At 40.7% G+C, this 22,684-nt stretch overlaps 1 protein-coding gene across 1 annotated transcript in view; it reads left to right on the forward strand.

The window, feature by feature from the left end:
* pappaa (pregnancy-associated plasma protein A, pappalysin 1a) overlaps positions 1-22,684 on the forward strand; it is a 316,273-nt gene that overhangs the window by 104,935 nt on the left and 188,654 nt on the right. The window contains exon 10 of the mRNA XM_068012691.1: positions 362-558. Within this exon, the coding sequence (XP_067868792.1) occupies positions 362-558 (197 nt within the window). The remainder of the gene's footprint in view (positions 1-361; positions 559-22,684) is intronic.

Consider the following 22,684-nt stretch of genomic DNA (forward strand, 5'->3'; position numbering starts at 1 on the left):
CTAGTTTGTAGATTGAGAGATATGACCAGGAGGAACAACTGAAAATGAGTGGGAAGGCAATTTGTTTTCGTTGGATTTCTGGAATTAAATTATTTCTGGCAGCCCGTTTGCATTATAAAAAGGTTTTTTTCTAATTTTAATTGTGACTTTTGCTTTCCAGTAGTACTTTCACAACCTCCTTTCCCAGGTTTTTTTTGAAAGGCAGATTTATAGCTTTTTGCAAAAAGAAAACAAGTCCTTGCTGGTCTGGAGCGAAAGCTCTGAATAAAAGGAGTATGTAAAACAGCAGGGACTGAAAAAAAGAAATTCATAGAATTCTTTATTTTGTTGACCTGTGTTTTATGTATCTTTTTCCCTGCAGATGAACCAAGCAGGTGTTATTTTCACGATGGTGATGGTGTGTGTGAAGACTTTGAGAAAATGACAAGCGTACGGGACTGTGGTCTCTACACACCCAATGGTTTTATGGATCAGTGGGCCAATAACGTCACTGTCTCGCACCATGATGATCAATATTGCCCTGGGTGGGTGATAATTGGTCACCCAGCTGCAACAAAGGTAAGGAAAATTTCAAAATCGTACTTTTGTATTTAATGAATGTAGCCTAGAACTGGCGGCTGGTGATTGCAGCAGACGGAATGCCTAAGGCATTCATTAGGACATCCCTCTGTCTGCTTTTTTTGACACAGGCACTAACCAGGTTTGTTTTAAATGGCTTCATGCTTCTGCTAAAATAGCTGGGAAATAGTTGTCATACAAACATGCAAAACACATGCACCCCCATTGTGGGACCAACTGAAACAAAGGCAAAGGTCACAGGTCAAATATTAGTTGATTATTACTACAAAGAAGCAGCAATTTTAATTTCCAAATTCCAATATTAGAATCTTTTTTCACTTTAGAACAACTATTCATGATATTGAATTCTGAACAAAATGAGATATTACCAATTTCATGAAATCATATTGCTGTATTATCCATAATTCTTTTCTTTGGCATTTAATGTTTCTGCGTGTAACACTGAATAATGGAACAAGGTAGTTGTCAGTCATTTTCTCTCCATACTTTACACAGTGAGTGCATGATATTTCTTTGTAAAATCAAGGGGTTCAATTTTGACTTTGTGCAATAGTTTTAAAAGAAGTGATTGGCAGCGGTTTTGCATCTCTCCTGATTTTTATTTCCTTTACTTCTATAAGAACATCACAAGGGGACTAATGGCTAGCTCTTTCAATGAGCCACCACATACACAATGGGCCAAATGGCCTCTTTTTGTGCTGTAAGAATGTATAATTCTATGAAATCAATGGAAATAAAAATTGGGGGAGATATCAAATGTGCTGCTGATTTGCAATCACCCATTTTATACTAGAAACGTCAAAATTACCTTGATTCCAATACGCAGCTATAAGCCTTGGTTCAGAGTTTGGGTTGATATTGACCACTTTTATCAATCTCCAAAATCAGAGGTGGACGTTCAAAATATGTATTAGTAACAAGATAAAACACACAAAGAATTTTGCCACTTTCTTTCCAAATAATTTCCACTGTCAGACGATCCTGGGCCAATAACGGATACTGCTATTTTTACTAACTTTATTACACTAAGCTTCTGTACTTTGCAACAGTTTTCCCTCCAGTGTTAATTTCCTTTGTTAAGAATTGTTTTCCTGTTTGGTTATTCTAATTATCTCTGCTACTCTCCTCCTGCTGAAAGAAGACTGACATTTTTTTAATGTGAATCAAATGCTATCCTTCCTGGTTGTCCCTCCTTTCTGGTGCTCACTGGGGGACCTTTGCATCCAGCAGAAATGCAATGATTATGAAGATACTGATGATATCAGGGCTCAGACTTCAGGCACAAACCCTTGAATGGATAGTTTAACTTCAAGCAGTTATTTAAGTAATGAGGGAAACTAATAGCACCCAACAAAAGCAGCACCTTTCAGACAGCACTGTGCTCCCCGCGCATTTTGCAATGAATCAACTGCATCATCTTTGACTGCACTGGTAGTCGAAGGGGTATCAACCTAGTGGACCTACTTTTACCTCCTAAAGTAGCACATGATATCCATTACATGTGGCTTTTAAATTTGAGTTCACTTGCTCCAGATATTACCATTGTGATCACTTATTACAGTGGTAATATTGTCACATTGTAATGCTTCTGTTGATATTGAACTTGGGCCTCAGAAGTGAAGAAGATGGTCCTGCCTCAAAAGCCACACTTGAGAGATCTTTTATATATTGACTGTCCAGGACTAAGTCATAGTGAAATATTTCAGTTCTGCCCTTGGGTAAAGTGGAAGATTTGCGTTAAGGGTATTTATATTCCATCATGAAAGACAGCCACTGATATCACCTACTCAGAAAGTGTTTGACAGAGTAATTAATTCAGGAAATTTGGTGAGTGAGGGCATTTTAAGGGTTGATCTCTTTAAAATCTAGTTAAGTTTTTTAGCATTTAACTTAACTTCAACTTTTAGTTTCTTACACAGTCTTAGACAGTGTTTAAAAAGCTGCCTGCTAGTGGCAGCTGCACAGTTAATTAATTATGTGGCTAGTTAGATCTGGTGACCTGGTCAGCAGGGGCTGATTTGGGTCTTTGGAATTTTTGCTTGTGTAAATACAGGAGGCTTGTGCTTATGCATGAATTAAGTAGAATGAATTCCTTCTTGATATAGTATTGCTTTGGCAGAGTACTTAACTCAGGGAATTTGGTGAGTGAGAGAATTTGGTGCAGTGAGGAAGAAGGTGCTGTTCTGGTCTTTTACAAGGAGTGGTCTGAGTGAGGGAGCAGGAGACAACAAGACCTAGTGAGTATCTGGTAAGTGTTTCGAGATAATAGTCTAGAAAGTAAAGGCATGGCAGGGAATCTTAGCCCTGTGGAATTCACATCCTGTGCTATGTGGGAAATCCTGGATGCTTCTCATGGCCTGGATGATCACATGTGGAGAAAGTGTCACCAGCTAGAGCTCTGGGTTTTGGAATTTGACTTGTGGCTGGAGTCACTATGGGGCATTCGTGAGGCTGAGGGCTTTATGAATGGCACATTCCTGGAGCTGGTCACCCCGCAGCCTAAAGATGTACAGGCAGAGAGTGAACTGGTGACCACCAGAAGGACGAGGAGGACCAGATAGGGAAGGGAACCCATGATTGCATTTTGCTTTCCAACCAGTATTCAGTTCTGAATACTGGTGAGAGTGATGGTTCCTCTGGGGAGCGCAGGCACAGCCAAGTCCATGGCACCATGGGTGGCTCAGCTGCACAGTGTGGGAGGACAAAGAGTGGAAGAGCATTAGTGGTAGGGGATTCGATAGTGAGGGGAACAGAAAGACGCTTCTGTGACCACAGCCATAACTCTAGAATAGTATGTTTTCTCCCTGGTGCCAGGGTGAAGGATGTCGCTGAGCGGCTGCAGAACATTCTGAGAGGAGCGGATGAACAGCCAGAGGTTGTGGTCCATATCGGCACCAATGACATAGGCAGAAAGAGGGATGAGGTCCTGCAGGCAGAGTTTAGGGAGCTAGGAGAGTGCCTGAAAATCTCCAGAATACTCCCAGTGCCACATGCGAGTGAGTACAGAAATAGGAAAATAGAACTGATGAAAACGTGGCTGGAGAGATGGTGCAGGAGGGAGGGCTTTAGATTCCTGAGGCATTGGGACTGCTTCTGGGGGCAGATGGGACCTGTACAAGCTGGACGGGTTGCACCTCAACAGGACCGGGACCCAATATCTTTGCAGGGGGTTTTGCTAGTGCTGTTGAGGAGGGTTTAAACTAGCTTGACAGGGGATTGGGAACCTGAGAGTAGATTCAGAAGGGAGAGAAGAAAAGTTGGAAGTGGAAGACAGAAAATTAGTAAGTGTGTTTGGAAGGCAGAGGAAACAAAGGCTGGAGAATAGACAACAAGGGTAAGGACAACAATTTGGTAGCGCTCATGCAAGAAGTCTAGGGGAAAGGGCAGTTGAGCTGAGAGCATAAACTGACACTTGTGAGTATGATATTATAGCTATTACTGTGACATTGATCACAAGTCGTGGGAGTCAGTTGCCAGCATTCGCCAGAGCTGGCGGGCAGCCATAAAGACAGGGCTAAATTGTGGCGAGTCGAAGAGACTTAGTAGTTGGCAGGAAAAAAGACAGAGGCGCAAGGGGAGAGCCAACTGTGCAACAGCCCCAACAAACAAATTTCTCTGCAGCACCTGTGGAAGAGCCTGTCACTCCAGAATTGGCCTTTATAGCCACTTCAGGCGCTGCTTCACAAACCACTGACCACCTCCAGGCGCGTATCCATTGTCTCTCGAGATAAGGAGGCCCAAAAGAACTGAGACATGGCTGTGGGGAAGAGGTACATTTATCAGTGCGGGAGTGGGGGAGTGGGGTCAAATTCTTCAGATTGGGGGGGTGATGGGAAGGGGTAAAGGACAAACCTTCTGAACTTTGGCGGGAGTGAGGGGAAGATCATATATTAACGGTAGGTATTCCGGTGGGAGGAATGGGCAGGAATGATGTGTAATGCCATTGAGGGGGTTGCGAGAGGGCATGGAAAAACTTTTCTGTTCATTTTTATTAACAGTAAAATAACTGGCCCTTTAAAAATATAAATGGTCATTTAGGGCTCTAAGCCCTTTGAAAATGGCACTGACGCCTGCGCATTTGTGCCAGATGCCGTTGCCAGGGACGGATCGCCTGTCCCCTCCACATCATCGGGGTGTGGTGGGGGGGGGATGCTGCCCCGGACATGCTAATGAGCCGTCACATTTGGAATCACGGCGGCTCTGCGGTGTGCGCAACAATGTGTGTAGGGCGCCATGTTTTTCGCCCGCGGCCTATTTTGGCGGCAAGCTTTCAAAATGCAGCCCATAAAGAGCAGGAGGGTAACTAAAGAAAGAGAAGGGCCAATTAGGGACCTAAAGGGTAACCTGTGTGTGGAGATGGAGGACATGGTTGCGGTTCTTATGAATAGTTTGCAACTGTTTTCATGAAAGAAATGATGATACAGACATGGCAATCAGGGAGGAGGAGTGTGAAATATATGATGAAATTAACGTAGTGAAAGAGAAAGTATTAAGGGGTTTGACATCTTTGAAAGTCGAAAAATCTCCAGGCCCAGAAGAAATGTATCCTAGGCTGTTAAGGGAAGTAAGGAGAAGAAATGGCGAAGGCTCTGACCATCATTTTACAATTTTCTCTAGCTACTGGAGTGGTGCCAGAAGACTGGAAGACAGCTAATGTTGTACCAGTGTATTAAAAAGGGAGAAAAGGATAACCCAAGTAATTACAGGCCAGTCAGCCTAACCGCGGTGATGGGAAAATTATTGGAAAAATTCTGAGGGACAGGATAAATCTTCATTTAGAAAGACAAATTTTGGTCAAAGACAATCAGCACGGATTTGTTAAGGGAAGGTTATGTCTGACTAACATGATTGTTTTTTTTGGAGGAGGTCACAAGGAGTGTCGATGAGGGCAGTGCATTTTATGTAGTCCACATGGATTTTGGCAAAGATTTTGATGAGGTCCCACATGGCAGACTGGTTCTGAAAGTAAAGTCACATGGGATCCAAGGCAAAGTGGCAAGCAAAAGGCAATGGTCAATGGGTGTTTTTGTGACTGGAAGGCTGTTTCCATTGGGTTTTAGCAGGGCTCAGTACTAGGTCTCTTGCTTTTTGTGGTATATATCAGTGATTTGGACTTCGATGTAGGGGGTAATAATTAAGAAGTTTACAGATGATACAAAAATTGGTCGTGTGGTTGATAATGAAGAAGAAAGCTGTAGGCTGAAGGAAGATATCAATCGACTAGTCAGGTGGGCAGAACAGTGCCAAATGGGAGTTCAGTCTGGCAAATTGTGAGGTAATGCATTTGGGGAAGACTGACAAGGCAAGGGAATACACAATAACTGGTAGGATACTCAGAAGTGTAGAGGAACTAAGAGACTTTGGAGTGCATGTCCACGGATCCCTGAAGGTAGCTGGACAGGTACAGAAGATGGTCAAGAAGGCATACGGGATACTTACTTTTATTAGATGAAGCATAAAATGTAAGAACTGGGAGGTTATGCTGAAACTGTATAAAACACTGGTTGGGCCACAGCTGGAGTGCTGTGCGCAGTTCTGGTCACCGCACAATGGGATTGCACTAGAGAGGGTACAGAGGAGATTTACGAGGATGTTGCCTAGACTGGAGAATATTAGTTATTAGGAAAGATTTGATAGGCTAGGGTTATTTTCTTTGGAACAGAGGAGGCTGAGGGGAGACCTAATTGAAGTGTATAAAATTATGAGGGGTCTAGATAGAGTAAATAGGAAGACTCTATGACCCTTGGTTGAGGGGTCCTTAATCACGGGGCATAGATTTAGGTTAAGAGGTAAGAGATTTAAAGGGGATTCAAGGGGAATTTTTTTTCCATCCAGTGGGTGGTTGGGATCTGGAATTCACTGCCTGAAAGGGTAGTAGAGGCAGAAAAAGTACTTGGATATGCGCTTGAAGTGCCGTAATCTACAAGGCTACAGACCAAGAGCTGGAAAGTGGGATTAGGCTGGATGGCTACTTGTCAGCTGGAATGAACACGATGGGCCAAATGGCTTTCCATTTTGTAAATTTCTATGATTCTATTTCTCTGAGTATTTCAAACCTTCAAGTATTTAGACCTGTTTCTTTCTGAGAACATAGTGCACTGAAATGCATGCATTAATTCATTGGTACATTTAGAAAGTTCATGGCCATAGTTTTTTTTTTATTTGTTCATTCGTGGGATGTGGCGAGGCCAGCATTTATTGCCCATCCCTAATTGCCCTCGAGAAGGTGGTGGTGAGCTGCCTTCTTGAACCACTGCAGTTCTTGGAGTGTCGGTATACCAACAGCACTGTTAGGAAGGGAGTTCAATGAAAATAAGTCAGTTTCAAAAAAGTTCAAGTTTTATGGCTATAGGAGAATGGCATCCTTGCTGCTCGCAATAAACAAAAGTTTGAAAAATATGCAAACCCATCCTATTGTTACATTTTTATTAACGCGTGTGGTACTTTCTATTCTTTCTGAAATATTATCATCTGTTTCTTGGTTGCGATACACAATGAAAATGCCTCTGCATGTTTTAGGCCACTGATAATCTAGTTCTCAAGGTTATGGGGCAAAATAATGACCAAAATTATGGACACCAGTAGGACTCTTTCCATAGTACACTACGTGTATGACATTGCAATTCCAATTGAAACATCACTAGGTTGGCATATTTAGGACTCAGCATTAGTTGTGTAGAATATAATGGAATGTAACTTGAAGGAGACTTGGTGAATAGTCAAGAATAGCTAAGCATTGAGTGAACAGTAAATTCAAATTTCTATGATAATATACTTGTTAGCCCTCACCACAACAATAAACATGAAATTATCTTGGTAATAAAATAAAAGCAAAATACTGCGGATGCTGGAAATCTGAAATAAAAACAAGAAATGCTGGAAATACTCAGCAGGTCTGGCAGCATCTGTGGAGAGAGAAGCAGAGTTAACGTTTCGGGTCAGTGACCCTTCTTCGGAACTGGCAAATATTAGAAATGTCAAAGGTTATAAGCAAGTAAAGCGGGGTGGGGCAAGAGATAACAAAGGAGAATGTGTAGGTTGGACAAGGCCACAGAATAGCTGACCAGAAGGTCATGGAGCAAAGGCAAACAATATGTTAATAGTGTGTTGAAAGACAAAGCATTAGTACAGATAGGGTGTTAACGGACTGAAGATTGAACAGCAGCAAGTACAAACATGAAAAGAAAAACAGTGGGTAAGCAAACTGAACAAACTAAGATGAAATAAAATAAACATACAAAAAAAAAATGTAAAAAAGAAAAAATAACTAAAAATGAAAGTAAAATGGGGGGCCCGTCAAGCTCTGAAATTATTGAACTCAATGTTCAGTCCGGCAGGCTGTAGTGTGCCTAATCAGTAAATGAGGTGCTGTTCCTCGAGCTTGCGTTGATGTTCACTGGAACACTGCAGCAAGCCCAGGATAGAGATATGAGCATGAGAGCAGGGGGGGAGTGTTGAAATGGCAAGCAACCGGAAGCTCAGGGTCCTGCTTGCGGACTGAGCAGAGGTGTTCCACAAAGCGGTCACCCAGTCTGCGTTTAGTCTCCCCAATGTAGAGGAGACCACATTGTGAGCAGCAAATACAATATACTACATTGAAAGAAGTACAAGTAAATCGCTGCTTCACCAAAAAGGAGTGTTTGGGGCCTGGGATAGTGAGGAGAGAGGAGGTAAATGGGCAGGTATTACACCTCCTGCGATTGCAGGGGAAGGTGCCATGGGAAGGGGACGAGGTGGTGGGGGTAATGGAGCAGTAGACCAGGGTGTCGCGGAGGGAATGATCCCTTCGGAATGCTGACAGGGAAAGGGAGGGGAAGATGTGTTTGGTAGTGGCATCACGCTGGAGGTGGCGGAAATGGTGGAGGATGATCCTTTGGATATGGAGGCTGGTGGGGTGGAAAGTGAGCACAAGGGGAACCCTGTCACTGTTCTGGGAGGGAGGGGAAGGGGTGAGGGTAGAGGTGCGGGAAAAGGGCCAGACACGGTTGAGGGCTCTGTCAACAACAGTCGGGGGGAATCCATGGTTGAGGAAAAAGGAAGACATATCAGAAGCGCTGTCATGGAAGATAACATCATCAGAGCAGATGCGTTGGAGATGAAGAAACTGGGAGAATGGAATGGAGTCCTTACAGGAGGCAGGGTGTGAAGAAGTGTAGTCGAGGTAGCTATGGGAGTCGGTGGGCTTATAATGAATATTAGTAGACAACCTATCCCCAGAGATGGAGACAGAGAAGTCAAGGGAGGGAAGGGAAGTGTCAGAGATGGACCATGAGAAGGACCATATGAGAGAAGGGTGGAAATTGGAAGCAAAGTTGACAAAGTTTTCCAGTTCGGGGCGGGAGCAGGAAACGGCACCGATACAGTCATCAATGTAGCGGAAAAAGAGTTGGGGGAGGGGGCCTGAGTAGGACTGGAACAAAGAATGCTCGACATCTCCCGCAGAAAGACAGGCATAACTAGGACCCATGCGGGTACCCAGAGGAACACCTTTTACTTGAAGGAAGTGAGTGGAGTTGAAGGAGAAGTTGTTCAATGTGAGAACAAGTTCAGCTAGGCGGAGGAGGGTGGTGGTGGATGGGGACTGGTTGGGCCTCTGTTCAAGGAAGAAGTGGAGAGCCCTCAAACCATCCTGGTGGGGGATGGAGGTGTAGAGAGATTGGACGTCCATAGTGAAGAGGAGGCGGTTGGGGCCAGGAAACTGGAAATTGTCAAAATGACGTAGAGCATCAGAAGAGTCACGGATGTCGGTGGGAAGAGACTGGAGCAGCGGAGAAAAGGTAGAGTCAAGACAGGAAGAAATAAGTTCAGTGGGGCAGGAGCAGGCTGAAACAATGGGTCTGCCGGGACAGTCCTGTTTGTGGAAATTATCTTGGTACTTTGTTCTTTTCAATGAGCTTTGATACTTTGAATATTATCTATGCCAACTGAACTCAAAGAGCAAATCTAGATTACATGGCTATGCCTCTTCCTCCTCCTGATTCAGTATCCCCAATGCTGGATCCATTAATTGGCACAATGTGTTTAACCACCAGTATGAGTCTTTCCTCAGTTCTCATTTTCCTGATCTCACCTGCCTGCCTGATCTTTTGCTCTTGCTTGATTGAAACATGACAAGCAAATTAAAATCTGGCGTTCTGCAGATAAGAGGAAGAATAGAGCAATGATTAAATAAGTGGTATTAAAAGAGGATGGAGGATTTGCTATTTGTATGATTATTAGTGCTATTGGTGCTGGTGAGCAGACAACATAATGGGGATTTCATGAGTCTGAGAAGTTACTGCAACATCTGTAGCATGAGAAAAATATCCAGCTTGACACACTGACACATTCTACGGCACAACAGTGTCAGAGGAATCAAGTTACATGATAAAAAAAGAGGACTTGGACTACTCAACCTAGAAAGGTTAGTCATCGAGTAATCACAGCTCAGAAGGAGGCCAATAGACCTTTTGAGTCCATGCCACTATCTATAGAGCAATCCAGTCAGTCTCATTCCCCCGCTCAATCTCCGTAGCCCTGCACGTTTATTTCCCTCAAATTCCCATCCAATTTCCTTTTGAAATAATTGATTGTTTCCACTTCCACCACCCTCATAGGCAGCAAGTTCCAGGTCATTAACACTCGCTGAATAGAAAAGTTCTTCCTCACATCCCCCCTGTATCTCGTCCCCAAAATCTTCAATCTGTATCCCCTAGTCTGTGTATCATCAACTAATGGGAACAGCTTTTCTTTGTCTGCCTTATCTAAGCCTGACCTAATCTTGTACACCTTTATCAAATCTCCCCTCAATCTCCATTATTCCAAGGAGAATAACTCCAGCTTCTGCAACCTAACTTGGTAGCTAAATTTCCTTGTCCCTGGAACCATTCTGATAAATCTACTCTGCACCCTCTTGAGGACCTTCACATCATTCCCAGAACTGGATGCAATACTCTAGTTGTGGCTTAATTAGTGCTTTATAAAGGTTCAGCATAACTACCCTACTTTTGTACTCTATACCTCTACTTATGGAGCTCAATTTCCCATATGCTTAGTTAACTACTCTCTCAATATGTCCGGCCACCTTCCAAGATCTATGCACTATGGGGAGATGTCAAAGATATGTTTGTGTGTATTTATGTGTGTTTATGCATGCATATGTATCAACATTTGGAATGTATTGGGAGGGTCGTGTAGGTAAAAACTTTGGAATCAAAGAATCATTGAAATTGCAGCACAAAAGAGGGCCATTTGGTTCATCGGGTTTATGCCTGTGTTGGAATTATTAAAGATACAGGTGGATACAGTGATGGGGGACTGTAGATCTTTTTGGATGGATGATCTAGGATTGTCTGAATGGATTTACATCATCTAATTCTGCTTTTCACAAGAAGCCAGTTTAGCAGGGATAGTTTAAAATGTTCATCTCCGTTGCTATATTCACTAAAAAAGAAAAATAATTTAAATCCCTTTGTTTCCATTTAGAACATGATCTTTGAAACCAATTACAATTAAGAAAATGCCATAGAGTCTATGAGGAATGGAACACTTGTGAATTCCTTGCTAAATTTCCCTATTGTTGCAGACCCAGACAGTGAAAATGGCTGAGGAAGTAACAGAACAAGGTGTCATCTAATGCAAACTCCATCATTATTCTTGTTTAGTGGTGGAGTTTTGACAGCTCTTGACTGGCTTATTAGTTGGAACGTTTTCTAGAAACCATACCTTAAGGGTGTAGATGTGATATGTTAGGGTCTTGGAGTTCTTCAAGCATACCTCCCTATTGTGCAGCCTTGTCCGCAGCTTTATTTTAGTCTCCAAGGCAAGTTATTTCCAAGACATGTTATACTTGCTCTTCACTTCTGACACTTGTGGATGGGCTTAGTGGGGAAGATTAGACGTTTAGAAGAAACACAATTCAAGGTGTGCATGACAAAGACATAATGCTGAGATGTTTCACGAGAGGTAGACCGATATAATGCAGGCTTGCTATTTTGAATGTTTATCTCTACTTTGTTGATTGTACAGCTCTGTCTCTGTAGGCAGTAAATAGTAAGTGGTGAAGCAAAAAGAGCATTTGTTCAGCTGGTGACTATTGTGATGTTTCCATAAACTTAATTTCTTGCCAATGCAAATCTGCCTTCAGCTTGGAGAGCAGACGGGTTCCTGTCTATCCAACGTTAACGTGGTGACCTTCTTCAGATCTTATCAGCAGCTATCTGATCGATTTTGTGAAAACATATCGAGCTCATTAAACTGAATAAAAGTCTAGCCAGACAGTGCAGCTAACTAAATTGTTTACACTAGTTCCCACATTCACCAAAAGGAATAAAAAGCATATTTAAAGACTCTTTTTAAAATGCTAATGGGTACATGCCATAGTGAGCAAAATGTTCCCTGTATCCAGTTGTTCCCATTAAGCAAACACTCTAAGGTCTCCGGGAAATTAATTGTGCTTGAGCAAAATTCCTTTTGAAGTAAATGTTCCCATTAAAAAGGTGCATTTTAACTGGTATGTACTCTATATGCCATTGCCTGCCCCACAGGGAGCATTTTTGATGGTATAAGTGGGTACAGATTATTTTGATTTCCCTCATTTTTTTGGCATTGAGTTGCAGTACTGAATCAGAAATTAATGATTATACTGTGCATAGGTGTCTCCACTGATCAAATAGGTTTGAGACATATTGTAGTCCCATAGACTTTTTGGAATGGCCACTTTTCAATGTCACATGCTATATACAACAAAGACGTTTTCATGTCTTGGAATGACAAACTATATACAATGTCATTGATGGTGGGAGGGGAGGCTGCAGGGGGAAGGGGGAGGGGTGGGGTGGTGGCAGGTGATGCTGCTGCCAATCAGAATATTGTCATTCCTGCTCTATTACCTCGTATTGAATCCAGCACTCACTGATAGCATGAAATTCTCTTCTCCACTGATTGTAAGGTTCCTGATTGAAATAGGATAGTACAGAACAACAATGACTGCAGTTCAAAAAATAAAATCCACTCTTTGTAAAGAATGTTGGAATTTTCTCAAGACATGATAAGTGTGCTATGTAAATGGAGATATTTTTCTGTCAGTCTGTCTTAGTTGGTGAGATTCTTGCCTCTCAGTTAAAAGCTACCTTTAGGTTCAAGCTCCACTCCAGAGCCTGAGCTCCTAATCAAGGTTGGTATTACCCGTTCCTCCTTCAAACAAGAACACACCCCCAAAGATCAACTCACCATTCATCACAAAAGCCATTCGTCAGATTTTGGTGCATGCAAAATTGGGAGTCAAGGTTATATAATTAATAGAAGTTTCTCCACTTTATTAGTTGTGAAATATTTGGAACATTTCTGAGAGATGTCAATTCAAGTTTTTCTTTTGTTCTGGTTAGAGTGCCACACTTTTATATTTCATCTACTAGATGGATCTTGAATAAAAGATTCAGTGTGAATGGATCCATTTTACATTTGCCTGAAACCCCAGCATTTTCTTTAGGTTTTCACTTGAAGGATTTAAAAAAAAAACATTTGAAGCACTAGAATGAGCTACATTTTTAAAAAAAATGTACTGGGTGACTTGTTAGAATTGAAAACTGAAGTAGCTGCAGAAATAATTATGTTCCAACAGCAGTGAGCACAGTACCACTGCATTTCTTATTGTTTCAATTGATGCAATTGCCAAAAGAGGAATAAGAAGACAATCCTACTTCTGTGTCCGGTGAAATATTCCTTGTTGGAAGCAGCAACAGTGTTTTTTGCCTTGCTTGTTGGAACTGGTTAGTTAGAGTGTCCTGCATGACGCAATAGTTTTTGGTGTTCTAAATTACTGGAGACTCTGGCAATTCAGACTGATAATACAAAATGTGTGTCATTCACTTGTTGACCTTGATGGGACATTTCTTCACTTAGTAAGTAAAAGCATCACCTTACTTCTGTTGTCCTTATGATGAGGACATGCAGGTTTACATCATATGATGGTGACTCAATGGAAAACTAACGAACAATAGATTCCCATTCGCTTCATAATTATGATAATGTTATGCCTCTGTCATGGGTTGTGAAGTAAAAGGATCAAAGTGTACTTCTGCAGTTCGATGAGTGATGAAATTTGGAAGAGGAACGCTTTAGGCAAGTGAACAGCATTTGGAAATGTCTCAATATTCTACACTAAAGAGAGATTATCGGCAGTTTAATAAGTTACATTCACCACAGGCTTTCCTATATACATCAGTTATGCTACGAAGTTCAAGACAACAGCAGAAATTGACCATTTTTAAACCGGTCATGTAAAAAAAATTAATAAGCCATAAATTTTTTAAAAAACAATGACAATGGAATTCGTTAAGGTACCTACATTAAACGATTAAGGTACTACTTAATTAAAGCCAAATCCATTTGAAAGCGTGGTATACATCAGTTTCCTTTGGTCACAGACAATCCGTACCCTGACACAGATTTTAAGAGTCTTACTGTAAAGAACAAAATAGAAAGTGAATCCATCTAAAACTCTCACTGTTATTACATTTGTGTCCTTGTTAATTATACTATCCTGTTGCTTGTAACTGATCTGTAGTGCAGAGCAAAACATGAAGAGAGAGTGTTATATACTGGCCGTTAGTCAAAAGGGAAAGAAAAGCCCTCTCCTAATTTGTTATCCTTTCAGTACAATTCCCTCATGTCTAAAATGATCATCTGCCAGGTAGTCTGCTGTTTACCAAGAACCCAATTGGAGAGGCTTACACCTATAGTTGAGGGCTGGAATCAGTCCCACGCACGTTTCAGGAAACCAGAGAATGACACATTGGTGTAAGAATCACTGCTCAACTTTAACATCCTGGTTTTAAAAAAACATTCCGTGTTGGCCACCTCAAATGCCCTTATGTGATTCTTGCGTGAGGGCCACTTCTATAATGGCAAGATGACAGCAAATCTGACCTTTGTTTTGCTGAAATTCTTTTGCAGGAGCAGCAGGCAGTGCTTTAACCCCTAACCCTGTTGTTTATTAAATCTTGTTCCAGTCCAGTTATAATAACGTTGCAAGCAAAGAGCCAAAAAAAAAATCACTAGACACCACTAATTCTATTGATGGACTTTATGGGGTGGATCTTGACTGGATGATAGTGACTTCAATGGAAATATAAATCGGGAGAGGTGTAAACCAGCTGCTGATTTGCTATCACCAATATTACACTATTGCACAAAGTCAAGATCTATCAGTTTATTGCATAAAACCCTTTTTATATGCAGGAGTTTTTATTTGCTTCTAAATTGTGTTTTATTCTCTCCTTCTCTTATTACATCTCCACCCACTCACCCCAGTTAGTTATCTGTGTTGTCTCAATAGGAAACCAGATTGCTCACAGTTTGGCCAGTGTTATGGTTGATCTGTCTTGAGGGAGATATAAGAATGACCTCAGTGGGACTTGCCATCCGGTTGTTTCATATTACTACTTCCTTTGGTTGTCAAAACTGAGAATTTGTTCCCAATTCACCCAACTCAGCACGGGTCAAAGGTCAAACCTGAGACCTTCCTGATGCCATCAAGCACCCTTTCCCACCAAGCCATTGGAAGAACAATGGCCGAGATCTTAACCGGCTGGAGGATGGTTGGCACAAGGCTGTACATTGCCATTCCATGGCCCAGTTGGTTTGGAATGTTGACAGGGACACAAACTGGCTTTGGATATTATACACCTGGCCGTTATATTCTGAAAATTCATTCACCATTCTAAATTACAGCAATTAATTTTGATTTTTCTCATGTTAACACCTCAATGATTGGCCTCAAATTTTCATGTCTCATTCGTGGGAAAATGACTGGAGATTACTTGTTGCAACACGACTTGAATCTCAATTCGGTTTAACCTCAGTAATCTCATTTGCCTGCATAACGACATTCACTGTACAGCCAAAAGAAAACAAATCACTATGTGCACTTCTTTTGAGGTGGTTTTGACAGTGTGATTAGTGCACTGTATGAATGAAGAAAAAATATCTTCCATACATAGCAGTACTATTGTCCACTCAAGCTAAAGTCCATGGGGCATTATGCTCAGTTCAAGAAGGAACAGTTGTATTTGTTTCTCTAATCCTACATGGCTAAATTCTGAAATAAAGCAAATTGAATCATAACAATAATTTTTTCATACTTCTGCAGTGCCTCAGGACAGAGAGAGAAAAATAACTGGCAAGCTACGTAAATTAATGGAGCCTGGGTTATTCAAGTACAGGGAAAGAGAAATACGCTCACGGCGGAGATTGTCTTAATTGGGGCAAACACTTATGCCCGACAACTTAGCATATTATCTCTCCCCACACTTTATTTCTGAAATTGATTTTAAAAGCTGTTTGTGATGTTATGACAGCTTTAGCCTCCCAACTGCAGCAAATAAATACTGTATATAGGATAATAAATGGCTGGCAGCAAGTTACAGGGCAATAATTCAATTGAGCAGTACTGATGATGCAATAAACCTCGCAAGTGAAGCTCGAGCGATTTACAAATGTCACCAGAACTGCAAGATTGAATTATTGCCTCGAATCTGCTGCCAGCTCTTTGTTATTCTTTGTAATATGTAGTATCTTGTGTATTTTTAAAAATTGTCTATTGTCTTTTGTAAATCTTAAAAGACACTTTTATTTAACTGTTTATACAGAGAGCACCATAGTTAAGGGAGTAAAGATGATAAAACATAGGAGTTGGAGATATAAATTATAGGGGGAAGGGAAAATTCTAGTTGATTCCCACCTCCCCACTCTTTTCAATTCTCTCCCCCTTTTTCCTGAAGGTACCTGCCAAGGGAAGGAAGCCATCTTGTCCAAGTAGCTATTCCATATGACAATCTAGTTAGTGAATGTTTTCAGCCTATCCGCCATGGAAGGCATCACAGGCAAAGCTGATCTGAAAATTCATACAGGCACACTTTTCAGCAGGGCTCACTGGACTGCGAGACCAGGCACGGACACCCCAGTTGATTGCTCCTCTCCTAGCCAATGGTTGCTCAGGCCAACTGTAGCAAACCAATCTGGTCTGTTTGGCATACTATTGCACCATATGGTTCGTTTACCAATTAACCCATCAGAGTAGCTTTTAAAATAAATAGAACACAGCAAAGTACATAATACACTTCACATTATAAATGAGTCTCGGACAAGTGCCCTCCTTCACAGGTTAATAAACACTGAAGTGTTCAATCTTGGGCAATCATTTTTAATAACACATTAGTAAAACCAAATTGATTTTGCACAATATTAAAGTTTATCATGTACAGAATGAACAGTAAACTGTCAAAGCATTTAGTTGTACAATTTAAGTGCTGCACTCAAGATGAATCTTAGGACAGAGTAGCTACACTTTAAAACTATGCATTTGTTAAGAAGTGTGCAATGGTTCTTACTTGTATTTGTCTGCAGTCACAGAGCAATTTATGCAGTTATGACTGTGCTAGCCAACCAAATTAATAATGCTCTAATGGGCATGTTTATGTCGTGGAACTGCTTATACTCACAAAGCATTGAAGTTGCTGCCACTCTATAATTGCCTCACTTACATTCTGTTATGGAACTAAGAGAACCAATAACTACTTTAATTCAGGCACAGAGTGGTGAATTTATGGAAGAGTTTGTGGAGGTGATTAGCATTGATAAATTCAAGAGAAAACAGGATAGATATTTGTCAGTGAAAGCGATTGAGGAAAAGAAAGGACAGAATAGTTTATGGTATTCTTAGAACTTTGAGATTCAATAGTTTCTTCTTTTCCTGCACATTCTCATGTATCCACATAAAGGCAGTTGCTTCATTTTGGCAATCACGATCACGATATAAAGCACTGTATGGCACGTCAGCCGTATTCTTGATTTTTACATTTCTGGCTACAAACCTTCCACAATGAGGCTTTCCAGATGAGAGCTCAGCAACCAGCACAAAATGGATGTTTGGGGCATTCAATTTCATCCCCGGTCCATGTTCATGTTTGCCACCCTCGCCAGTGGGATCCACGTGCCTGGAGGCAATAATATTGCCTCATTTATATTATAGAACTGCGCCAGCTCCTTCACCACCAATAAACAAATGCAGGATTCATAGAACATCTTATTTCATTTCTGCCCATTCCCACCATCCAATCGCCACCTCCCCAAAATGGGTTGGGGTGTTATATGTTTTAAGTGAATAGCTAAAATTACTGTTCCTGTTATGACTATGAAGCACACAACTAGTGTTTTTCTCAGCACACCAGTGGATTTCTCTTCTTATATTGCAAATTGTAGTGCTGATAATTCCTTCGACGACCAAGTGTATTAGATACATGTGCTGAATGGCAACCATTGCAGGCCGATCATGATACATTTATGACAAAACGTACTAATACAGAAGGGAGGAGCTCCAAAGAGCAACTAAACAATGAACGGGAGTTGGATTCAGGGAGAGGCTGGAAGAGACCTCATTTATTTGCTTCTCGCAGCAGTCTGTAAACAGTGAAGCCACAAGTGACCGTCAGTACACTTTGGTTTTAATCATCTCCTGCAGATGTGTGCAATCACAAAGGGTAAAAGCTGTCCTGCTATGCTCTTGAAGCAGGGGTCCTGCTTACCAAGGTGTTTGAGAGAGAATATCAATGTAAACGAGCAATTATCAGACAGCAGTTAACTGCAAGTGGCCTCTGAAAAAAAATTACTATTGGATAGAAAAATGTGGGTTTGCAGCATTGGAGTCCTTAAGTATCTCCCTTTATGTCATAAACGACTTTGAAGTCATTTGTGGTTTCCAAGGCATTAACAACTAACAAAACCTGATTACCCAATTTTTATGTCTCTTGTGATTTGAATTTTCATTTATTGTCAGCCTCGGAAAACAATAAATCTTTAAAGATGGCCCAGCAGCACAACAGCAGTAGTTAGCAAGATATTTGTGTATTTTTACAGCTTGCTTTCCCATGCTACTCAGCTGTCATTAACTAATGCATAACAAAGTAGTCTGCCATCACAAGTGAAGGGTTCCCAATCTGAGCTGTTTTGATCAAATAATTTTTCACATGAAAGAGTTAGGACCTGAATAGTGTCTAATTGTAATCAGTTTACTTTGGTCTCTGACAACCCTGGGTGGCCATTAATGGAGCACACTGGCAAATTTACATTAGAATATAGGGTTTTAGGATTGAGACACATTGCTCCATATAGTGGCTTGAATGGGCTGTGCCAACAGTGTGACAACAGTCCCTCTGCATAAAGCTTCACCAGGGAGAATGTGGGTTCCTGAAAAAAAAACCTCATTGCTGACTTTGGAGATAAATAAAACATTGTGATAATTTGCTTCTGTTGGAAGAATCGACAAGATTTTCAATTCAAAGAAAACAAACATTTTCCTTCAAAATACCACTGCAACATGTGGTGTACAGTTCTTTTTAACTGTATGGCTTGAATAGGAGTTTCATTATCTCTGGTAGTGGGTGAAGTAATTTTATGTGAATATGTTAACTATTGGAGGAAATTAAGGAAAGAAAGCACTTGCATTTATATAGGGCCTTTCACAACTTAAGGACATCCCATAGCACTTCACAGCCAATTAAGTACTTTTGAAATGTAGTCACTGTTGTAATGTAGGGGAAATGTAGTAGCCAATTTGTGGCCTATCAGGTCCCACGCACAGCATGACATAAATGACCAGATAATTTGTTTTAGTGATGTTGGTTGAGAGATAAATATTAGCCAGGACACCGAGAGAACTCTCCTGCTCTTCTCTGTCGTGCATAATGTTTCAGTGGAGGTTCAGTCTCTGTCTGCAGTGAGTTAGCTGATCTCTGCTGCCAATGGAAAGAAATAACTTGCATTATATGGTATTTATGTGCACATAGGAAGTGCCAACAAACATCTCTAAAACAAATGAGCAGAATAACAATTTCAGTGATGTTGGTTGAGGAATATATGCTGGCCTGGACGACAGAAGAACTCATTGTTCTTCTTCGAATGGTACAGTGGAATCTTTTACGTCCACCCAAGAAAATAGATGGGCCTTTGGTGTAACATCTCATCCTAAGACACGACCCCCAACAATCAGTACTCCTTCACTACTGCACTTAAATGTCAGCCTAGGTTGTGTGGTCAGGTCAGACACCCAAAACAAGATTAAGTCAGTGATTTTCAAACACATCTGTGAGGGAGACCTTCTGCAAATATTGACAGATTCCTGAGGCTCTCAATGCAAACTTCAGACAGCATCATCTATTCAAATGAAAACTGTGCTAACATTGCAACAAATGTGTTTTACTCATATAAAGCAACAGAAATAACAAATTAATCAATCAATAAATACAGAAATCTGTCAACAAACAGAATTCAGATTACCCCACAAACTCTCTGGGATCCTTTCAAGTATTCCAGAATCCAGGTATCCCAGTTTGAAAACCAATGGATTTAGTAAATCTACAGAGATATTGAAACATTGCATAAATTAAAACACAAAACACTTGATTGCGCTCATCATTTGGCAGAATTCCTCCTGAAATCAACATCGCAGTAAAGATTGTACAATTTTAGTTGCAAATTATGTTCGGTGCAAATCGAGTTTCTGCCATCTTTTGTGTTGGTTTAAAAAACATTGCACTGGAAGCAGGCCTGAGCTACAACACCAGCCTTGCTCTCAGGATGAATTATTCACCATTGCGGGTTTCTACTAAATTAAGCTGGTTGTTTTGGCCGCAAGGACTCTAATAGAGATGTTTTAAAAGCTTTTGAATGTTGTTTTTACTTAATTCATTAAAACACTGATTCCTGTATCCGAATGTAATTGTATATTTTTTAAAAGTCATTTTCAGCGATTTAAAATTAAATTATTCACAGGTGGAGAATTAAAACTGTGATTAAAAACCCATTTTCGGCTGTTACCACTCTTAAATATACGAAAAACTTTTAAAAGCAAAATTAAGAGAAAATTCTGTAATGCTGCCCAATTGTGTTACTTCATGAAATTGTAAAATATGCAAATAAATTTGTATGGAAAGTTGAGGGGGGAAAAAACACTTCTCAAAACATGCCCAAATCACCGATTGCACACAAAGCTGAAATTTTGCCCCTTTATTTTAAATAACAAACACCTGGAGATGATTTAAAGACAGTAATCTGTCTTGGAAATCAGTTAATGGCTCCAAATCACTCAGTCTTTGCTTTTGTAATTTATGATAACATTTGGACCTGTTGATCAGATTCTGCTTCTCAACACCTAATGAGTATTTCTCATGTGCCACACATTAAGGTTTCTTTTGCACATTTTTAAACAACCAAACTTGGCCTTCAAAGTTTTTCAGCAAATTCTCAAAATAATAATCAGTGGAATTAAATTCCTCTTTTGTAAGGAAAAACGGGAGAATGTCTGTTCCTCTGCATAATTAATGATCTGCTGGTGAAATTTTGGGAACATGCGACTTTTAACATATGATTTCTGGGAATCTGATTTCATTAGTGGGTCATTAATTCTGAAGAAAAACAGGCATTCTCCCATTTTTTTTTCAAAAGAAGAAAAAGGACCCCCATGGTTTAAAATCCAATTATTGACCCCATTCACCCCCACCTTCGGTACAAGGCTGCGATTATGTTTCGCTGCAGACTGTCTTGTGTTCTATTTGGCACTGGCTTATGGAACTCTCGTTAAGGCGCACACCTTGTTACGAGATACAAATCATCTAACTCCCAGGGACCATATTCTGAGTGCTGGCAAAGTGTCCATAATGTAATTTAAAACCCCGAAACCAAAATAAAATGCTTTGGAGCAATAAAAGGCACAGGACTGAACAAAAGGTTTGGATTTGACAGTCCGCTTTAAGAGGAATTTATTAGTTCCCGCTGGGTCTCCACATACCCAGAAAGTGTGCAAGTTTGGTAATAAAAGAAAGCACTGCTTCTGGGTGGCTGAATACCAGTGGGGAAATATAAAATTGTACCAAGAAAAAAATAAATTTCAAGGGGTATTAATGCCCCTTTAGGGTATTGGTCGAACCCCAAATCTTTTTGCTTGAACAAAATGATATACTTGGAAATCAAAACCTCTCAACTATTCACTTGGAGCAACACAGGACTAAACTGTTACCCATCAAGTTCAACTGTTATTTACTATATGTACATTCGCTCCCACCCTGCCTTTTCTGTTACTGTTGCTAGTAGATGCGAAGGTTAATGCTCACAACTGGGCTGATTGGATACTGTTGCGCTCAAACTCGTCCGACCTTTTGCACTTACTATTCATGTTTTATAACCAGCTTTAAAAAAAACTTGTTTTATTGCAAGTCCGACCGAGGAAAGGGGGCTTTTTTCCTCAATATTTGACAATTTTGACCAGTGTTTTTTTCTCTCCTTTTCTCAAAGAATGGCTAAACTAGACAAAACATTTTCCTCTTAGAGTTAGGGCATGGGAAAAGCATCTTACTTTAGTCACATCAATGTATCTTTGATTAGACCCAAATATATCGTAAATTGTGGGAGACTTCATTTGGAGGTTCTGTCTGTTGTGGCGAGTAGTGAGAATGCGGGACTTAAAGGGACAGAATCACCCCCTAGTTCTTTCTCCCTGGGTGGTACTTGCCTTTAATCATTGTCTGGAAATGAACAGGAAAGGACAGGTCATCTTCTGTGTTTGAATTGCATTGCGTTATAGCATAATGTGATCTGTCAACGTGAGTTGTTTTCTTAAGACCAAGCTGCTCGAGGTATTTGAAAAATACAAAGAACTCTGGGGTTTTTTAAAAAGCCAAAATAAGTTGTGATTTGCATGACAAGCCTCATTACCACCCTCCCCCTCCACCCTGACGCACCCACACCCCAAACAAGAGCAACACTGTCCATAATGGGAGGCTCAGAGATAACTTTAAGCTCTAAATAGGCCACATCTGTTTTGTTGGGCTGCAGATCCACTTTTCATACATAGCCTTGCTTAACAACAGATACATACACAAACCGTTATCTTACATTGAGGTGCAAATAGTTTAAACTGTAATATCAATTTCTGCTCTCACTAAAATTTGAGCCTTATCACTCTGTGAGCAAAACTGTCTCATTTCCATAGTGTGAACTTAGCTAATATGAGTTTGGTTTTCCCAACATTCAAATGAGAACTCATCACAAATTGAGGATGTTACTAACAGAA

Source organism: Heterodontus francisci, chromosome 32 (assembly GCF_036365525.1).
Source record: "Heterodontus francisci isolate sHetFra1 chromosome 32, sHetFra1.hap1, whole genome shotgun sequence".
Lineage (NCBI taxonomy): Eukaryota > Metazoa > Chordata > Chondrichthyes > Heterodontiformes > Heterodontidae > Heterodontus > Heterodontus francisci.